The sequence below is a fragment of the Pieris brassicae genome, chromosome 7 (genome assembly GCF_905147105.1).
Source record: "Pieris brassicae chromosome 7, ilPieBrab1.1, whole genome shotgun sequence".
In the NCBI taxonomy this organism is placed as follows: domain Eukaryota; kingdom Metazoa; phylum Arthropoda; class Insecta; order Lepidoptera; family Pieridae; genus Pieris; species Pieris brassicae.
In genome coordinates this window covers 9,705,366-9,726,895 of record NC_059671.1, presented here as the reverse complement: position 1 = coordinate 9,726,895, position 21,530 = coordinate 9,705,366, and the positions used below count along the sequence as shown (strand labels likewise).

The following is a 21,530-nucleotide window of genomic DNA, read 5'->3' as shown; positions in this document are numbered from 1 at the left end:
TTTGAAACAACTTTGCAATTTTCAGGAGATGGCGCTAAACAAGCTTTTGAAATCCAAATCGGCCACCATTGTTGCGATTGAATCTTGTGCTAAGGTTTGTGAAGTTTTCAGTTTTCCTGTAATATTTAATAGTTTTTGAGATTACACGTGAAGTGGTATGATAGTGAATAAAATGAAATTCAATAACAAATCCTTAAAGTAACCTCTAGGGCATATTTTAAAACACTAAACGCGTTCAAAATGTCACGCGAAGTGAGCATCACATCCGTGAGTACCATACTTCGCTCGAACTCGATGTGATATATATGAAAATAACGTGACGAAAACAATAAATTAGAGTATTTATTATAATGCAACGATTATAACTGATGTTGGTGCATTTTGTGACAAGCGTGTGTCGATGAAAACATTTCAGAATTTTCTGTACACGTCGTAAGGAATCGCAGTTACGCGAGTGAGGGCTTGTAACTCGCCGGTATCATTATGGTGGACTGAAGGAGTGTGGTGTACAATAGGAGTTGAATACGTCGTTATAGTGCCTCCAGGACTTTGCACAGGATGTCCGGTGGCTCGCAACATAACCCAAATGGGAGGCAGTCGCAACTAGGATCCAGTTGGAGTCCTTTACAGGTGGTCAAAGTATAATATTGTTTTTTGCTGTAACCTATTGTTCTAAAGTTAATTGATTACATCTATATCAAAGGATGATAGGGAAACATTGTTGAAAAGTGTTTGTTGTTCTTTAATATTATGCATCAATGCAATATGTGTGCAATAGGTAGGTACAATAATCAGCTGTTTGTAATATTCGTGTTGACACTTTTGCTCTACTTAATTATCTTTAATGTTGCCATTATTAGCACAAGTATAAACCTAAAAATTAGATAAAAGTTATTTACATTATATTTTGATTAATTTTACAACCACTAAAGACAATTTTTTATTTTTTATTCTGATTGCTTCATAAATAAACACTATATCTTATAAGCAGTTAATGTGCAGTATATATTAATGATAAATAAATTATATATTATTCACAGACAGTATTTTTTGTAAATATATATGCTAATAAAGGGAATTATATAATTAAATTAGCTAGACGAAATCCTTATTTCAAAAAAAATAAGCTCAACTGTTAAAAAAATAAAAATAATATTTTATTATTTCTTATAACATGTTCATTTTATTGCTGGAATCATTACCATAAATTCAGGGCCTTCGACAAAAATTTTAGTTACGGTAAGAAGCCTATCCTACACATAAAAGTGGCTTAACTAATAGTCTAGGTAAGATTTATAGTCAAAACTAAGTACTAAGTATGTCAAAAACATTGGATTTAATATATGTGAACCGTACTTAGATCTAAAGTCTAGATCTTAAACCTTTTAGGTCTCATGCCTCCTTTTGGATTGTTTTTAGAAACATTTTTTATCAGTTACAGGTGGCGAACCTGCTGGCGCGCGCGCCTCAAGCGCACATGGCTTCTGAAAGGGGTGTCACATGGCACACACCCACTCCGCCTCCCCATCTCTATCATGTACCGGCGCCCTCACCCCCTGATCCTCTTCAAGTGAGTGCCATTTTTTGTATATTAATATCATACTCTAAATCTACTAACTGATGAAAAGCCATCTGCCTTCATGTCTTAGAAACACCATGATTTCGGATAATACAATTTCTATTTCAGAATGGAAATCATACAAAGTTGTTCAGGTTCTTGCAGTGAAAGATTATTTATAGAAATATAATTGCTATTGTGTTAACCTTGATGAAACATTTTCATGTATAAGTAATAATATTTTATTAAAATATCTGTGATCGACACAAAGCCATTTACTGTAAGCATATCGCCAACAAATATGGTCATGAGACAAGAAAGAGGAGAAAACAAAAAAAGGCCAATAATATTTGAAATAACCAGTCTATATAGTGATGATAGTAAAGTGTTTTAGCTATTTAAAATTTTACCTCAATTAAACTTATTCCTCTTAGCTATTAAGGCAATAATGTCATAAGCTGTCAGTTAAATAAATAAATATAGTAGATGATACAATTGCAGGCAATGAAAGCGGGCGGCAACGCGGTATTTCGACACACGGCGACGCCGCCCGACCTCTACCGGCATACCCCTACGCCGCCGGACAAACATCTCATGAGGTAATGTAAAGTGTAAACTAATGTACATATTTTGTTTTTAACTAGTTTATCCCTTTGTTTACTTTTGATGTCTTTGTTTATTTTTTCTCGCGTGTAGTTTCCCAACCTTTTACTTGAAACTGGCATAAAGTCAAAACTATTGCCATAATATAAAAAAAATGTAAACTACATGTATCGTCCCTCGATTTAAGATTGCACAACTACAAAAAGGCACATTGTTTCTTTCCATTTTTTGTCATCGTTTCTTGTAGTATGCCGAATGGAAATATATGGTGGAGTCGAGTAGTTTATGTATTCATTTTGAAAGATCGATACACGGTTTAAATAACTTCGCTCGATAGAAAAAAAAATCAAACAGCCAATTTTTGACACTTTGAATTCATTTTATGACGAAAATGTATATTGTATCGCAAGTCCATTTCAGAAAAAAAAATGATAAAATTATATTAACTTAATGTTTTACATAAGTAATTGTTATTACGTGCCGGTGCGCCTCAGTGCTGCAGCTCACCATTGCGTACCGCAGTCCACCCCATAACTAACACAGCAATTCGTGCTGGAATAGGGCCTTAACGCCGAACTCCCTACAGTTGGCTCTGATTGGTTTAGCTTGTCTTCCATACAATGATACACTCTACATATCATTACACTTACTCTCAATAACGACGACAATTGAGAAATAAAGTACTTTTAAATTGCTAGAATTATCCGAGACCGCAATAAACTCGACTATCAGCATCATGTAGACGAATTTTCGAAGAAATTCGTTGTTTTGTTTACAAATTGGAATTGCTTGCACCTGTAGACAGTTGTTGACCTTGACCAGTGGTGGACAAACTTTTTTAATGGCGGGCCACAAAGTTTAAAAAATTCTAGAGGAAGGCCAAAATTATTAAAAAAATAAATTGTTGTTAAAGCTTTTAATTATAATACTATAAAAACAATACAAATAGAATCTGCTCTTTATTCTCGACTGGCAAAACGGAATTATACCGGGCCACATACTATCCATGCTCATAGACCTTCGGGCCGGATTAAATATTTTCGCGGGCCGTACCTTGCCCATCGCTGACCTTGACTAAAAAGTAGGAGTCATGGATTATCGCAACATAAGCAAATGGAAGAGCTGGAGGCTTATTTGTTAAGTGATATCACCGCCCATGAGCACTCCAGTGCCAGATTCGCAAGTGCGTTACCGGCATTGACTTGGTACGCTCTTTATCATGTCTCGAGTACGCATGTTACAATTGTAACAATCCCAGAGCGCTAAAAGTTAACAACTTAATTTAATGTTTTAACTTTAAGATTCAACTTTATTCACCTAAACAAACACATTTTTTAGATGATAATGTGCTTTCTGTGCTCAGAATGTGTATATTTAATGCCTTTTTAAATTTATAAAATATTTCGTATTTTTTACGGTAATTCAAATAACTGCAAACTCAAAATATGTTTATTCATATAGGTAAACAAGTTCGCTTATGAACGCCAAAAAGAAGTTAAATCAATTGTAAATTTACATTTACTACCAGTTCGCAAGTCAAGGGCGTAGAGCGGGCAAGAAAATCTCTGCCACTCTTTTTAATCGACAAGTTTTGATTCATACAAATTATTTGAACTGGAGCAAATCAATCCCAAGGGCTAGGATCTTTTAAGTATTCGTCAAATTTATAAGCTTGCAGTCTATATGGGCTTCGTCAAAATAATGGCAAAGATGTCGTATAAATCATTACGTTTGTACCTATGTAGGTAAATTGTTCATCTATACCCCTGCAACTATGATTCCCATTAGGACATACACAATGGTTTTATAGGTGTTGATATTAAAGAATACTTAATAGAGTTTTGTACGTGTCTAACCACGTATAACAATAAATACGTTATTTACGTACAATCGAGACATTGTACTAGAAATTTTACCTTTTTACTAAGCTTTCATTAATGTGTGAGCAATGACCTAGTGGCTGCAGCGTGCGAGTCATCAAAACAAATAAATTTATTATTCGACTTTATCGATTAAACGTATATAAAAGCAAAATTTTTACCTATTTGCAATATTTTTTCTTTAGTAAATACATTAAAATGATGTCGTCATTATCGTGTGTACTTAGCTGTTTGGGATAGTTATAATTTATTTAGGTATGTTTAATAACAACTTTATTTAAATAATCTGTATTTTCCAATCGTAATATCTACCTAGAGTTGGTTAGAAACTCTTTTATACAATAATTACTTGTGCTTTGGAGGAATTATTGCAAATTTATTACAAAAATGAAATTGTCTATATGAAAAAACAATCATACTTCCATCGGTACTCCGAATTTCACTCTTAAACGACAAATAAACGAGACTTGGTGATATATCTGACTGCCGTACGTCAAAAAATTATTGGAGTCATTGAGCCACGTTCCTGAATCCCAATAATTAGGTACAATTATGGCAAGTCAGAGAGATACCAAAAGTACATAGGAAAAGATAGAGTAGTCATTTTGTCCATTCCTAATTCTTCCTTTTTAATCAGGATAATGGAATAAGGCATTATTTTTTATAATAATATGTAGAAATCAAATTATCTTCCCTACCCTTACTGAGGTCCTGCTAATAATTACAGACACACTCCATCACCCGGTGATGTGAAGGCTGGATCGGGGCTACCTCCAGCTGACTTGTATCCACATTTGGGTCCTGGGCGAGGTAAATATTCCATATCAAAAGGTTGGTTTGGCATTTTTAACATATTAATGATTTACTTCATACTTATATTTGTACATTTACTGTTTATCGATATATCATACCAGTGTTTAATAAGTATATAACATAGTTTAATTTTTTAAAATTGTAATTATTGAATAATATAGCGTTTAATTTTAAAGTAATTAATCATACATATATATTCTTAAAGAATAATATACAGTTTCAGAAAAACTTGTCCGGGCAGAAGAATTATTAGCATACGCCCGTGGAGGCGTGGACTTGACGGTGGGTTCTCGTGGGGCCAACGGGTCGCCCCATGCCCCAGCCCTATCCGTGCGAGATGCTCCAACAATAAACAGCCTTATAGCCCGCGCAGCGCCACGTCCGTCGCACGCGAGGGTTGATGCTCTTCTGGAGAGATTGTCTGCCCCTGCCCCTTCGTCGCCTCATTCTGTGATTGTGCATTCTAGGGCGGCCCCTACGCCTTCGCCCCCGTCTTCTAATGAGGTATATCTAATTATTATTCCCAAATATATTTCACTTTGGGTTAGTGTTTCTTTATGAATCCTCTTAAAAAACGGGATCCATCCAAATCATTCTCATATTAATTACAAACTTTAACAATTTATGTTTCGGATTTTTCAGGATTCAGCCGACTCCTGTGGAGCTCCTCCAGGTTCAAAGCGGAAAAGGAAACCAGAACGCACGATACGAGTACCCATTCCACCTCCGCCATCGGATATGCCACGTCCTTTGCCCGTACAAAATGGAGACACTCACAACGGGCCCGAGAAACCTGTAAAACAAAATGAACCAGACAAACAGGATAAACAAGACAGACCGGACAAACCGCCCACCCCCGAAATGCCAGAACCACACGCGAAAAGAAAAACCCGCGCAGATTCCTCAGAAACAATAGACGATATCGCAGCCCTGATAGCCAACACGGAACGAAGAGATATCCCCACTGAACCATTCCCGGAACCAGAAACGCCCATCACTATTGACAAACTCAAAAGTGTCCTAGCTAGTCCCGAACCGGAGAAATCGCCAGTAAAAACACCCCCAAAGTCTCCACCTAAATCACCGCCGAAGTCGCCAAAAGAACAAAAAGAAAAATCGCCACCGCAGAAAGAAGAAATAGAACCGCCTCCGACGGCAGCTGCACCTAGACGTAGGAGCGCCAGAACAAACTCTGAATCCACGAACGTTCCAGTGGAATCACCCTCCGAAGCCAAACCGGCCGAACCCGAAGCCAGCGAAACGAAGATGGCGGAACCCACATCGGCGTTCGTGGAAGTCGAGAATCAAATGGAGAAAATGTTTGGTGGTATTGAGGAACCTACTAAATCCAAAGCCGAGGAAAAGGCCAACGCCAAACCGAAGAAAAGACGGAAATCTGCACCCACGAAAGGCGAGAAAAAGGCCTCTAAGCGGTCTAGCAGGCGATCGACGGGGGATGAAGGGCCAAGAAGGAAGGTAGCGAGGAAAAAGGGGACAAGTAAGAAAGAGGCTTTGAAGGACGCGTATGACTCGGGAAGTAATGCCAGTTCCAGCCGGTCAAGAGGGCCTTACATTCAGGTTAGCTAATAATAACAAAAAGACCAATTTAGTTTATTTAAATAACCTTTTATTATAATACAAGTTAAGTCCATAAGAAAACACTTTTTAACTGGATTGAAGCTATGTATTATTATTATAAACTTATAATTATTTACATAATTTTTAATTTAAATTTTTCCGACGTTTCGCGTGCTTTACAGCGTGCGTGGTCACGGTAATTATAAGTTTATAATAATAATACATAGCTTCAATCCAGTTAAAAAGTGTTTTCTTAATGTGTAAAAGCTATGTTAACTTAGTATTGCTAAGTTAAGTCCTATCACATAAACAGCGATACAAATCTAATTTCAGATCGTAGGGCCACGAGACTCCCCAGTATCAGTAGCAGTGGTTAACGCAACGGCGACGGAAGACGACAGACGTACGGCGGACGAATGGAGGAACGGGCTCAAAGCTCGCGGACTTCACGCGAGTACTTTGGGACTGAGATACGACGCCAGTACTCCTGATGCCTCGTGGCTTTGTGCCTTTTGTGAGAGAGGACCGCACCACGCTGGCCTAGGAGACCTATTCGGACCCTATACGGTTGACACCACCTGTGATGAATTTAGGTAAGATTTTTATATTATTTGGAGGTTTAAAATATTGTCAAAATATTTATTTGGTAACCTGTATTTCAGATCGCTTGACGAATTATCACAAAACCGTTTCCCTAGCGTGGAAGCGGGGGCAGAAGTTTGGTTCCACGAAGCGTGTGCCGTATGGGCCCCAGGGCTCGTTGCCATCGGTGCCCGAATTTGGGGCCTCGCGCAAGCCGTTTGGGGCTCTCGGGCCTCAAAGTGCGCGCATTGCTCCACGTCCGGAGCGCCGATAGCCTGCGCGACCAGAACTTGCCGTGCTAGGGCTCACTTGCCCTGTGCTCGCACAAACAAGTGGCAGTTGGACGATGAGAACTTCAAGGCTGTCTGTCCTCGACACGCTTAGCACACTGCCTAATAGTGATAGTGTTACACCAGTGATTATGAAAGTGTTTGTGAAGTGATTGAGACCAATTTTGGTGACTGTTTAAACTTGAGATTGGTTAGACATGCACTTGTTTGGGTTTTGGCCATAGGGTACCCACAAGTCTTTCAGTTTGTATTGAAGCCCGAGTGTGAACTTGCCTGATAAGAAAAGAGAACAGATATGCCTGTCCCCACCTGGATTAGGGGACATCAGTTTTTTGAATGTAATGACAAATGGAAATTATCATTGACCTTGTAGAACGAAATCTTGAATTTAGGCTGATGGACCTTATCAATAACAATTTTTTTAATGAACCTAACTAAATGTATTGTAGGTCTTAAAGACCTAATTTGTATGTATTGTGGTCTGTAATGCATTCATTTCACCTACAAACGGTCTCCCTGTACCTGTGTGACAGTCATGCTTCAGTTACCGTAATAATCCAACTTATATAGTATAAAAACTCGGTTCTTGTTTCAAGGGACCAAAAATTAACTTCCGAACGCCTAATCCCTTTATTCTATCATTGGTTTCTATGGAATATTCTTGAATCTTAATTAGTAGCTTGTGCGATTTAGTATTTTAGCACAAATTATTTGTAACGGGTGATAGATCACATGGAGTGGATGCGATTAAAAATTCAATTCGTTTATTGAATTATTACAATTTTGTATAAAATTTACAGTATTTTATTGAGCTGTCAATACTCAATCGCTTTTAATGGTTTCAAATTCTTTAAATACTTTTGTATCTGAAATTGGAATCTCTGATAAAATGTCAATCATGTTTCATTTGAGTAATTTTGCCAAATAATTCTTACTGAGATAGAGAATAAAATTAATATAACCAGAGGTGTTCTGATGCCAAATGCTTAAATGCATTTTCTATATTTTTGTGATATGAATTTGTCGTAACAATTATGGATCTTGGTTTTTTAAGTATGTTGTATTATGGTGACGAAAACTTAATACAGTTTATATAGAAGTAAGAGTCAAATTTGGAAGTATCACTGGCGGTATAACATACCAAGTACATAATATATTTAGTATAGATAATTGTAGATATATACTTTGTTATAAAGTTTTAGAAGTAATTTATGAATTGCAGCATCACTGTACATAAGTCATGGGATTGTATATATAGTGTAATGTATATATCAGTTGTAGCATCAGAACACCATTTATTAGTTGTAGGTAAACTGTACTATATATTGTACAGTTAAAGCCTCATAGGAAAATTCTATACAGGTGGATGGAGATGAATTTAAACAAAAATAAAGTAAAATTTTAATACAATATAATACAGTTGAACAACATTTTTATTGTGAGAATTGTGTATTGAATGAAAGATTTCATCAGTTTTAATAGAATAAAGAAAATGAAATGTCCTTAGTATGACAATACTTTGACAAATGTTAGTTGTTTGTCTTGGCAGTAAGGTCATACTTGAAAATGTTGCCAGTTTTTTTACTTATGAATAAAATAGTACTATGACACATAGACACCTGTATAGTTTTTAGACTGTACTTTATATTGTATAGGCATAAACGCCAATGTTACATATGGAATAAAACTATTTACTCTATCAAAACTGTGTTTAGTTAATAGTTACCTATTAGTTTCACAAACAAAGCATAATATTTGGTGTTATAACATGACCACATGAAAATCATCTCAAGTAATCATTTTTTTTATTAATTTAATATCAAATCACTTTTTGTGTCAAATACGACAGGCTTTGTATATACTTACTATATACTTCAGTAAAATTTATTGTTATATATAAATATCAACTGCTATTATGATGAGTACCGGAGAAAAAAATTCAAATTTGTCGGATTCACGATATAGTAGAATTAAAAGAATAAAGGACCGCTTCTTGTTTTAAAATTTTAAAATTTTTGATAGTTAATATACCAAAATTTTTCTATCGTGACGTTAGTGCATGTTCTCGCCCCTTTATTTCACGCTAATGATTGTTATGTTTCCATAAGTCATTCATATAGAAAATGTATTATTCGTTTTAAAACCAATACAGTTTTAGATAAATAGTTTTATTACAATATGTAAAGAAATCTGAAGACAGTATTTACTAGAACTATCCATAAATTAAGTAAAAATCGAGCTAGGGAAACGTCGCGCGCGATTTTATTGTTAATTAAAATTATACCAACCAATTTAAATTGGTTGCTCTAATGGGTTTACAATAAATGTGATGGTGTATTTTATCAGTTTCTGTGTTGACTTCATAAATCGAAAATATTTATTTTGACAAACTAGGACATGATGTTTAAAATTAAAGAACAATTACGATGAATTAAACAAAATAACATGTATGGGTAAGATTCAGAGTCAAGACAAACTAAACAACTTCTGTATGTCAAATACATATTTCGACACACGTGATATTTAAATTGACTTTAAGCTTTACCCATAAACGTTCTATATGCCTTATATGTGTTCTGTCACTGTCATCTTTCAGAATACATAATCACTAACACAAAAAAAATTGAATGAAATTTGCCTTAGTATACGCTATCGCGTTTATTGTAAACCTACGCATGTTCTAGAAAGAAAAATATGTAAAGATATATTAATTGTATCTAACAATAAAGGACATTGTTGCCATCAGCTACCAAACTAGTCGCCAATTTTTAATTTCTTTAAGGGATGGAACTAATGTATGATTTATCTTAAGTCATTAAAAGCTCGAAGAAATACTTAAATGCAGCAGTGTTACAAGTTTATTTTGGCACGTGATAGGAATCGAAACTCATGTGATAATAGGTAACTCTTTTTTAATACCGAAGATTCAGTATTCTTTGCGCAATGCTTATAACTCTTTCAATTGCCAAAATATTCTTGTAAGACTATCTAACTGTATACTTTTTATCACATTGTAAAGACAGTTTTTTAGCGTATGGCTGAAAACTGTTTAACAGTGTTGCCCGTTAACAAATCGAGACTTCACAGAGTAAACAACGCAGCAATATCGCAAATGCAGGAATATACATATTTTTAAACATGTTAGACCTCACGTGTCACTAAGGAGGATCTTTTCAATATAGATTTTTTATTAGATAATTGATTTGAATAGAAAATTCTCAGAAACAATAAAATTTAAACTGAGCATTTTTGCACTAATGAAAAAATATATTTACCGGTCATGGCGGTTTACACTATTAAAACCTTAAAAGATAACGAAATTTTTTAAGCATTTGTATATTATGCTTTGAGTAGCTTCAATAAAATTTTAACTAAATGAATTTTAGCAGGAATGAGGTGTAAACTAATCATACTTTCCAGTGAATTAGAATAGATGTAGAAAAGATTAAGGTACAAATTTATAGTAGGAATGATCAGGCCAGTTTAGTGTTTTAAAAGTTTATTCAGACATGATGGCGCGTAGATGCGAACAATATCGGATACTCCAAAGCCTTTATAATTGTAAATGGTGTAATTTTTTAAACAATTACGGCAAATTTACGTTAAGTATGTAATTGTTATAAATTATATTTATCATGACATTATAAGCAAATTGAAATACAACATGTTTAAAATGATTTAGTATTTTTATTTAGAATCGCGTTTAAATAGAAAACAATTGTTTTTACAAGTTTATTGTTACATTGGCTAATTCGTTTAATCACCTTTATAAATATATAAAATCTATTTTAACAAGCGGGGTTTTTTCTTATAAATTCTTTCACAATAAAAAATATAACAATAATATTTTTTATATATTATGGCAATAGTTTTGACTGTATGCCATCAAAGTATTTTAGTATTGTCAATATTAATTTTCCCGATAAGCAAATTACAATCGTAAAAAGAACACGTGGCTACCATAGACAATTCTTTGTTTTCGAATTTCCAATCCGCACCGTAGGCTATACTCTCGTGTTCTAAATATTCATAGAGGATGTCAATTGTTTCTTCTGCTCGAAGTAGCCGAAAACCTCCATACATACAGGCGGCTAAAATGACGCCTTTGCGATTTGGATGCCATTTAAGGCGCCAAACGCCGCCGCCAACATTTGTTTCTGTTAGACAGCGTTTCATCTGCCTAGCGTCCCATAGACGTACTTTTTCGTCGTAGCTAAAAAATATATATATTTGTGTCTATCTTAGGCCCGATAAAAATACTTATTATCAGGATAATATTGTGTAAATCTTCCTGTACTTTATATTCTAAAAGGAAGATAAGCGGAGAACTAAGACTTTTCGCATTAAACTTTAGGGAGTGTTCAAGTAACGTAAGTACGTAACGAATTTGGGGGGGAGGTCCTCTTGTAAAACGTTACGTGCGGGGCGGGGATTGAATTACGCGTATTTGTTAATATTATTTTACATTACACCACATAATGGTAAGTTTTAGGTTTAAAGACTCACTGGGAGTGGTCACGAAACGTTTAACTATTGAATACAGAAAACGTTACGGCGGCGTTTCATGGGGGGGTCAAGAATCTCCAAAAATTTCCTGACGTAATACTTGAACGCTCCCTTATACAAGTAGTAGAGAGTGGCTTTAGTGTGCGACTCTCATCCCTGAGATCGTAGGTTCGATCCCTAGCCGTGCACCAATGTAGTTTCTATGTGCGCATTTCACATTCGCCCGAACGGTGAAGGAAACCGGTTTGCCTTGGAACCAAAAAAACAGGCAACGGCGTGTCAAGCACAGAAGGTTGATCACATACTTACCTAAAAAGGTTGTAGCGCCACTGATTTATTTTACACTTTATGCATCGCCAGAATTCAAAGTTTATAATTGACATACGATTAGAAGATACGTCTTCACATCATTTATATACAACCGCTGAACCGATTTTGAAGGAATTCTACTACGAATCCCCATTGTCATTGGCCAATTTTGTAATCTTACACTGATACGACCCAAGTAGACTTCTGCGACTTAGGTAAGCCGAAGGGCTCTTCCCGCTCGGGATTAAAGCTCGTGATCCGCGGTCACGCTAAACACTTAACCAAGTTGGCAGTAAGTTACCTCCCCGTAAGTAATTGATGTTCAACGTCAACATGGCTCCGAATAGCTGTAACTCCAGCTTCGTGGCTTCGGTTTGTCAATACTGCGTCTGGAGATTTACGATCGAAACATTTTAACACGCAGTCATCGCCACCTGACATAAGAAATATATAATAATTTATCAATATATAACTAATCTGGCCATAAATAATGTTACATAAAAACTTTTTTTTATTTTAATTATTTTGAATTTGGAACACATATTATTTTAAAAACTTTTTTCGATTCCGCGCGATTTCACACATTTTTTTGTGTTCATTATTAAATTACAATATAGAATGGGGTGTTAAAGAATAGGATTGCAGTGATTCGTATATAGTACTATCAACAGATACAATAACACTTCGTATATCGAAGACCAGATCGGGGCGGCCGCGTGCTGTTACTATCTACTACAAATGCAGTTAAAGCCAGAATTCGTCGAAACCCCATTAGGAAGCAAAAATATCTTATAGCGAGAAATGAAGATACTGTTAGGACTCTATCGAATATTATAAAGCGTCGTCGATATACAGGACATGCTTTAAACAAATATTTACAGTTAAAGAGAGTGGATCGATCAAACCGCCTACTGTCGCGATACACAGATTAAAGCACATATCCTCTTTACCTATGAAAAAATTGTCACGATTGAAAAGCACTACAATAAGCAATGTGATAAAATGTACGCTCACAGTTCTAAAGAAGCTGCTTAAGTGGTCGGTAGGTACAACGTGGTCATCATAGTGCGTCAGTTATGGTTTGGTGGAGCGTGTATAAGACACGAGTCACAAAACTACATTTTTGTGAAAAAGGAGTGAAAACTTCAGCTTAAGTGTATCAACATACAGTCTTGGATCATGTTGTGAAACTTCTCAGCAATACACTTTTAAAAATATCCAGCAAGACTGCACGACGGGTCACGAACACGAACTACCAAAGCCAAGTTGAAACCAACGTTCCGGATTTTATAAGAGCTGAAGACTGGCCCTCATCTAGCCCAGAACTCAACCCTTTACACTTCAAATTGTGGTCAGTTTTAAAGGACATGGCCTGCTCTAAACGACACGGCGACAAATAAGTCTCTTGAAGCAGAATTCTAATAATTTTACATTACTTCATTTTAAAAAATGCATTTTCATTTGTAACAGAATTTATGGCTGGACTACACATATAACTATATGTGACTATATATATGCACAGATACCGGGACAAATACACAAACTTCCTGAGCATAAATTGGGCTGCACAACAGCGCGGGACACAAACGTGAACTTATTTGATGATTATTTTGTAAATAGTTTAATTTTATTTTATTTTAGTTTTATGTTACTTTTAGTTTAAAATTTGGCCATGCATGGGCTATAAATAAATAAATGAATGATTCGATGATTTTTAAGATTAAAATTGTTGTATTTAAAACGTTTATATGTCTGTCACGTCCGTCACGTCAGTTTAATATTTAATACAAAAAATATATACACACTACTGCTTATTGTATTTAAAGTTTTCTTTCTGGAAATCAAATAAGATAGAAAGAGAATATACAATATGTTGCTTTATGTTGGATCCAATTTTTAACGTATTATTTATTTTGAATTTAAAATTAAATTCTCCCATCACGTTTTTCGAAAGTATATTCACAGACATGTCAATCTATTTTATACTTTAAAATCCAAATGAAAATTAGTAATTTTGTTAACTATATCACGCATTCCTTATGTGGTATATCAGAAATGAGCATAAATAAAATAATATACAATTAGTTTTTAAAAAAATGTGAGCCGTCACGGGACGCCTGGCAGATGTGAAACATCGACATTATTTTGTAAAAGTAATATGCAGAAAAGAACATATTGTGATAGGAACTAAATATGTCATAATGATAAAATAAAATATTACGATTTTTTTCCAGATATCGATGACTATTTATTGAATAAACATTTATTTTCATTAAATACAAAAATTTACGAATTTAATCAGTGACTGCGGTAATAGTTATATTCGATGTTGCCTCTGAGGACGGTATTACTGTGACAATTGGTCGATGGTAACTGAAGTATGTTACAAAAGTATTGGACATAACATTAGTAAATTTTAATTGGCTTCAATATATTAGTAAACTCAAGAATCTTAGCTAGTTATTTCAATATATTACTAAAATTGTAAATTATAAGTATCAATAATGAATGTTTCACAATAAATTTGTTTGTTAACTGTTACAATATATACGATATATATACGATGGTATATATATATACAGTCTATATGCAGTAGTGTGTACGGTGTGGCGACGCGTCGCCACGCGTCGCCACGCCAGAAATCGGTTTTACGTGCGGCTATAGATGTTTCACATCAAAAAGGACGAGCTTGCAAAAAGAAATTCCGCAATGATGCCGGCTGAAACGTTCTCGCTAGTGCGACCCTGAAATCGCCAAAGATCCACAGAACCCCAAAATCACCGTTGGTCGCACAACATGGATTTTAGACAGTCCAAAAGAGGACTGCCAGCCGTATCCCGTAGAGACAAACCGAATTATAAGCCTCAACAGAATTAATCTCAAAATAATGATAGGGATTACGTCACTGTCTCCTTAAAGATCACGTATTGGCGCGACAGACAGTCCCTTGTGCAGAGGATGTTTCAGCGCATAGGAATCAGTCACCCACGTAGTCCTGGAATTCGTGGGTGTATCTTCCCTACAGCCAGAAAACCTCAGAGCATTGAGGTCGCTTTGTGAAGCCTGCGAAGTGCCCAAGTTCTGACCTTCTGGGAGGAGCTAAGCTGGCTTAATCGAGTCTAAAAGCACAATGGACCAAATGGGCGTCTGTAGAAACTGAGTTAGGTTAGGTTAGGTTAGGGTTTCTAAAATTGTTATCATTAATATTTCTATCTATGGTTAGTTTATATCGTTATAGTTTATATATACTTATTGTATTTAATAATTACAATATATATATAACTTCTAAGGCGCTATCCAATCAAAGAAACCGCTCGGTCTGTAGTACAACAATATAAAATGTCGGCGTTCTCTCGGGCGTTAATTGGTGAAAGTGGGAAACAACAAAGCGCGGGGCTAGGTTCCGTCGGTGGGCATTTTTTTTTTTCAAAAATTGTTAAGTAAGTATAAATTAGTGTGCAAATATAGAATATTTACCAAATCTATTTTTCTCGTCTTTAAAACGCCTGCATGACTGGCTGGAAGAGGCTTAACATACGTTTTCTTGTTTAATAAAAGTAAATTAACTTGAATTATTAATGAAATATTAACCTAATTAATAAAAAGTAATGAGACAGTCAGCATTTACTTACAATGTTAGAACATTCTATTTTCCTTACCTGTATAAAACACATCCGAATTCCAATAATTAAATGCAGCAATCCAAGCTTCATATCCATGAGCTTGCCACTCACCAACTTTGTCTAAAGTATCATCTACCTTCCACAATGTTACAGTTCCCGCCGAGTCGCTAACAATAATACTTGCATTTCCATGATATTTATTCGTCGACCAATCAAGTGAGAGCGCCAGAACATTTTCACCAATCACAGCTTCGAGCCAACGTTCTAATTTTAAATTGACCAATCGATACAGATGTAAACTACCCTCCGATGTCACAGTACCAAGGACTGGATAACCATCAATGCAATTATAGCTCCATTTTTGGTCTAAAATCCCTGATGTATCTATACTTTGTATTGGACATATCTCATCCATTTCATCGCTGACTTTGAATAAATAAATTCTTCCTAGTCTTTTCTGCTTTTTAGTAGACCCATCTAAAAATTTAAACATACAATACACATTAACCAAATGCTTCCATCGTTCTCAAATTTTGTTATAGAATAATAAAATAACTTCACTGTAATGATAATACCATCAACGATACCTAGGTATGTGCTAAGGTGACGGTCCTCTCACCGTACTGGTTAAAATATATACGCGAAAAGAAAAATATAACTTTAACACAAAAAACAGAAGAACCAACAACAAAAGTTAAATCTTACCTTCATCGGTTTTATCGAGTTGGTAGGTCCCACACACAAGTATGTCCGTGTAGGGCTCCACAGGACACCACTCTACGGAATCTGCGCTATAACTTGTGCACCACTTGTGTAGAGTTTTCCAAGATGACATTGTGGCCTAAAATATTTTATCCTAGATTAATTTTTTGTTTTAGAGGTTTGACCCTTCAATCAAGCTTACAAGTCCAGTAGACAAGCATATGAAGTATACTACCATCTAATAAGGTATTAGTGAAACAGATATACACAAGTGTCTAACACGTAATGTATATTTAATAGGAAACATAGAGTACAATTACATAATATACAGAAAGTGCATACTCTATATAATTGCAAACAAAGTAAATCATTTAAAAACTTCCAATACTAGTATGTTAGATATACAATGACCAAATTAATGAGGATGAAACTGCAGAGAATCACTTGTACTTGTACACATACTACAAAATGTAAGAATAGTCAACGAAACAGTAATTGTAACATATTTTAAGAATAGAATCTGAAATAAAACTACTTAATTTATTTATTTATTTATAATAAAAATAAGTCCATACATGAATAAATACAGTATACACTAATTCTTATATTTGAAACATATCAATATATCTATATCGTCTTTCTCAGACCAAATTAAATCGCTAACATTTGTACTATTTTATGGTTCATCTCTTGCTAATTACATTTTTTAGAGAACTTTTACATTACAGTGAAATAATTTCCAACATTGAAATTGAGAAAATGACATAGCAGCAATAAAGTGTAAAAAAATTTGATCCACTGCTTTCAATATCTTTTATTTTAATGATAACCACATTATCACTAAAAGCATAATTCCATGTTTAAACTACAAGTGTTCTTAATTCAAATCACTAAAAATCAAACATATTGACAGCATCTTTTTACAGATAAGTGTAACAATTAAACTCTTTATTAATTTAATCATTATATAATAGAATATTAAACTCATAGGATAACCTGTTTTTACATGACTACAACTATTAAGCTGTTACTTCTACTACTAGTTCTTTGTAAATTTCTCAATTTGAATATAGGGTCCTGTTTTATGCGTAACATTGCCATAGTTAAAAGAATATATGAAAAAATACAATATAAAAATATCAAAGTGGACTGCACAAATCATTACTTTTAGGTAAGTACTTAATTAATGGTAACTTAAACATAATTACTTCATATATCTTCTTATCACTACTTATATCTATCAAGTATACTTCAACGGCAGTTGGACCTTTATTTTGTGATTATCTGTGGTATTTTACGACTAGTGCTACAATAAATAATCATGAAGTGGCATCTCTGTGTTATTACAAATCTTAGATAATTAACAGTTCTTAAAAAGTCCAAGAAAAGCAGACATCAGGATGCCATTATTATTTTTAAAATATTATCAATTTACGTATCAACATTTTATCCAACAGAAAAGTATGTTAGTTGTAGCTAAATGCTTTTTGATACCTGAATACAAACTAAATTATGTACAACTTAGTTCTATTTAAAAATAAAAATTATCAAATGAATGAGCACATTTCTTACAAACTAATTCTAAGCTGAGGTTTGAAATCTTGTTATGACATACATAACAATACTAACAGCCACTAAATATCATTGTACTGTAATTTTCGAGAACATTAAATTCTTAATTAATATCAACCACTAAAATGTATTTATATTTTTGTCTGAGGTAGATTTTCACAATAAATGTTTCAATCACAGCCCTATGGACATTTAATTAACACTTGATAATAATATGTCAGTGAATTAAGGGATTCACAAAATTCCACCATAGAATTGTTTACTATTGATAAAATACTCTCATATGGTTACAACTTTTCATGGCACTCAGATATAAGCCCCTTACTTATAAAAACTAAATTATTAATTACACTATTTTGATTAAGTAGTATCTCGTCTCTATAAAATTTTGTTCACTGTTCAAAGAGAAAAGATTATGTACAATCTTTTCTTTTGTTGTTGTTTGTAGTTAAAATGGTGCAAGTGTCATTTATTTTTTACAAATAAGGGATAACAACTTTAGTGATTATTCATAGAAATCTCATCCATGTAAGCCAATTTTTTTTTCTCAACTGCCAAATCTTATCTAATTTACAATAAGTAAATATTTATAGAATTTTTTAAGTATACCATATCATTCCCATTTTAAAACATAATGTCTGTTTGTCCATTGTATATGCCATAAATTTAATTTAGCTTTACAAAAATGGAATATTGCACATTGTTGGTGGACATTTTTAGATACAAACTCCTCTAGATTGTGTCACTATAATAATTACAAACTTGGAAATTAAAAAAGGATTTATATTTGTTAAAGAGTTGACATAAAATAAATTTGCCTGAGTAAGCACAGTTTTTTTATATCACCAACAATGCACATTTATGTATTTACTCATAATATTCATATAAACTTATACTTTAATTTCTAAGTACCCTGAACATTAAGTTAAATTTAAGCTAACATTTATCTTAAAATCATATTGAACCCATAATGTTTTTGCTATACTTGAAACAATATTATTGTTCCACACATTTAAACCGAAAAACCTGACATTATCCAACTAATTGAGGTATGTAAAATTGACTGAGGTATGTCAAATAATGACTACTGTCTTGCTGATCGCTCTGTCTCAATGAGGCATTCTCTAACCAGAATCCTAGCATGCACAATACCTCTTTTTAACCGTTCTGCGGAGCTACGACTACCAGAGTAACTTGGTCTTACTTCTTTACCCATTTCTTCAATCACGGCTAGTAATTGAGCATACTTTGACATACTGTTGTCCTTATCTTTACCATTTGACGACGGGGACGACGCAGGAACAGTAGATATAGTCGCGTGGCTACTCCCCCCGTGACTTAAATCCTTATGGCTGCTTTTCCCATTCATAGGTATAGCTGTTACAGTAACATCGCTTAGTTTAGACTCAACTGCCTGGATGTCCATAGCTTCCATCCTAGAAATCAAGTACAGCGATGATAAATAAGACGCCGACTAAATAAATGTAATATGATCTTAACTTACCAACCAAATAAATATCACATCACTTGAGCTGAGGTTACACGCGCGATTAACAAAATATCTTTAACGTAAACGTATTATAGGTAATATAACATTAATTTAGGACATACCCGAATAGTTGTTTTCTTGATCCGACGATTTGGATATCTTTCTTTGATTGTTTTGTTATTTGAATGACAACAATGTTAACAGGTTTGAAGTTTGCACTTCGCAGATCCACTTTTAGAACATGGACAGTATAATTGTAAGGTTGTTGCTTGATAAATATATAAATTTAATGAAATGTTTTTTTTTATTAAATAGGTAATTCAATTGATAAAAATCATTGACAGAAAATAATGACAATTGACATGTTTTTATTAATTACACAATTGCATGACAAGAGATACAAGTCTTTCAGACGGATTTTTTTTATCATACCAAGTGTTGCAAGTATTATTTTGTAAAATTAAGATATATAGGCATAATTAGATTTTTTTGCTTTGTGTCGTAATGGACTAACTTAATATCTTTATTCATATTTTGAATTAAATTTGAGTTAATTTATTAAAATAAATATTGTTAAATGTGCTGTTAAGTTTTTTAGTAAATTAAATCAAGATATCGCACAATAATCAATTTTTAGTAAAACAGTATGAATACATTGGTCGGTTACGTCACTATATTCAAGTAGCTGTAATTCTAAAACTATGTGGTTATTACTAAATACTATAAACTAAATCTAATAGTAGAAGCACAAATCTTTCATTATCAAATAATACATCAAATCCTTTTTATTTCAATGCAATTTGCCTAACTTAGTCCATTACATCACTTTCATGTCTTTATTTTTTCTTTAATCAGTTAGAAATATAGATAGTTTCATCCACTTATAGAATTAAAGTATAGTGTACTCACTGGTTATATTTTGATGATAGCATGTTTTTGTATATCTAAAATAATGTGACAGTTACGTAAGAGAAATTCTCATGTGATGTAATGGACAGGCATGTCTAAATTGCTAGAAGAAACGGTGCATTAAAAAATAAAACTACTTTTGCATAACTGTGTTTTATTGATTATTGATGAACAACAAACATAAATCATAAGAAAACTGTATACCTAAATCTAGACACAAATACACTTATGAAACTAGGAGTTTCGGGCCAGTTTTATTCATAATTTAATTAATTTAGGTCACTGCCCTTACAGCACGCGAGACACTAAGGTCTTAAACTTCTTATAATATACGTATTAACTCTTACATGACTAAAATGAACTGCAGTAACCTATATTTAAAGCAGATAAATAACAAAAAATATAATTAATATCCCATTGTGCCTTAAATATACAGGTTACAGATAGACCTCTAAAAGAAAATAGCAAACAAAATAAAAATTCAACACGAATAAAGAACGTAATATGAAGTAGTCCTTATAGTTTCATTACGTAACTTTTGTTGTCCATTAATATATAACGTTATGCAAAAGACGTCACGTATTACGCCAGCCGGTATTAGATCCCAGATTAAAGATGTTTCTAACCCAAAGTTATTAAGGTAAAAGCAATCCTAATGCAATAGTAAATTATGCAATGTGGGAAATTACTAAGAATTCAATAAAACTAAGCTTATCTTTGTTTTGGAGCGTTTGTAGTGATTTTTTGACAACCAAAAACCAATCCTTTACAATCGTGTTTTACAGGGAAACGGACCTTTTTTTCGCAAGAAGGTGTTTTCCATAGACATGATACTGTTTTATTTCGTAAAATCAGAACCCAATACGGTAGTTTTTGGCAGGGAAGTGGAAATAACAAGACCGTTCCGTCTAATGGACAGTCCACGATACCAAATTTTGAGAACAACACTAATGTTGTATGTAAATCAATTTAATAACTTAACCGATGGTTTAATAAAGTTTTAAATTGAAAGCCTAGTATAAAATCATTCGAATGACACTTTTAACCTTACAAAAAATAGTGAGCATTGCTGCGAACTTAAAGGTGTTGGGGTGGGACATGCAAAAAACGCACGTT

At 33.9% G+C, this 21,530-nt stretch overlaps 2 protein-coding genes across 7 annotated transcripts; one reads left to right on the top strand and one right to left on the bottom strand.

Moving 5' to 3' along the window:
• The first annotated feature begins 32 nt into the window (after positions 1 to 32).
• LOC123712615 (serine/arginine repetitive matrix protein 1-like) lies at positions 33 to 10,981 on the top strand. 5 transcript variants are annotated; one of them, XM_045665815.1, is made up of 9 exons: positions 33 to 94; positions 416 to 630; positions 1,436 to 1,570; positions 2,045 to 2,157; positions 4,769 to 4,851; positions 5,072 to 5,358; positions 5,497 to 6,432; positions 6,766 to 7,025; positions 7,095 to 10,981. In XM_045665815.1, exons 2-9 carry the CDS (start codon positions 559 to 561, stop codon positions 7,396 to 7,398), a joined length of 2,190 nt encoding a protein of 729 aa, XP_045521771.1. In that variant the 5' UTR covers positions 33 to 94; positions 416 to 558; the 3' UTR covers positions 7,399 to 10,981. The 5 variants fall into 5 exon arrangements, with proteins under 5 accessions (XP_045521771.1, XP_045521772.1, XP_045521774.1 ...); XM_045665816.1 differs by having other exon boundaries at positions 64 to 267; XM_045665818.1 differs by having other exon boundaries at positions 64 to 630; positions 1,442 to 1,570.
• On the bottom strand, positions 10,787 to 19,824 carry LOC123712616 (diphthine methyltransferase). 2 transcript variants are annotated; one of them, XM_045665821.1, is made up of 7 exons: positions 19,628 to 19,824; positions 19,264 to 19,452; positions 17,109 to 17,115; positions 16,448 to 16,583; positions 15,779 to 16,219; positions 12,421 to 12,553; positions 10,787 to 11,517 (listed from the first exon to the last, which is right to left on the bottom strand). In XM_045665821.1, exons 2-7 carry the CDS (start codon positions 19,449 to 19,451, stop codon positions 11,190 to 11,192), a joined length of 1,233 nt encoding a protein of 410 aa, XP_045521777.1. In that variant the 5' UTR covers position 19,452; positions 19,628 to 19,824; the 3' UTR covers positions 10,787 to 11,189. The 2 variants fall into 2 exon arrangements, with proteins under 2 accessions (XP_045521777.1, XP_045521776.1); XM_045665820.1 differs by lacking the exons at positions 17,109 to 17,115; positions 19,264 to 19,452.
• Between the last annotated feature and the right edge of the window lie 1,706 nt (positions 19,825 to 21,530).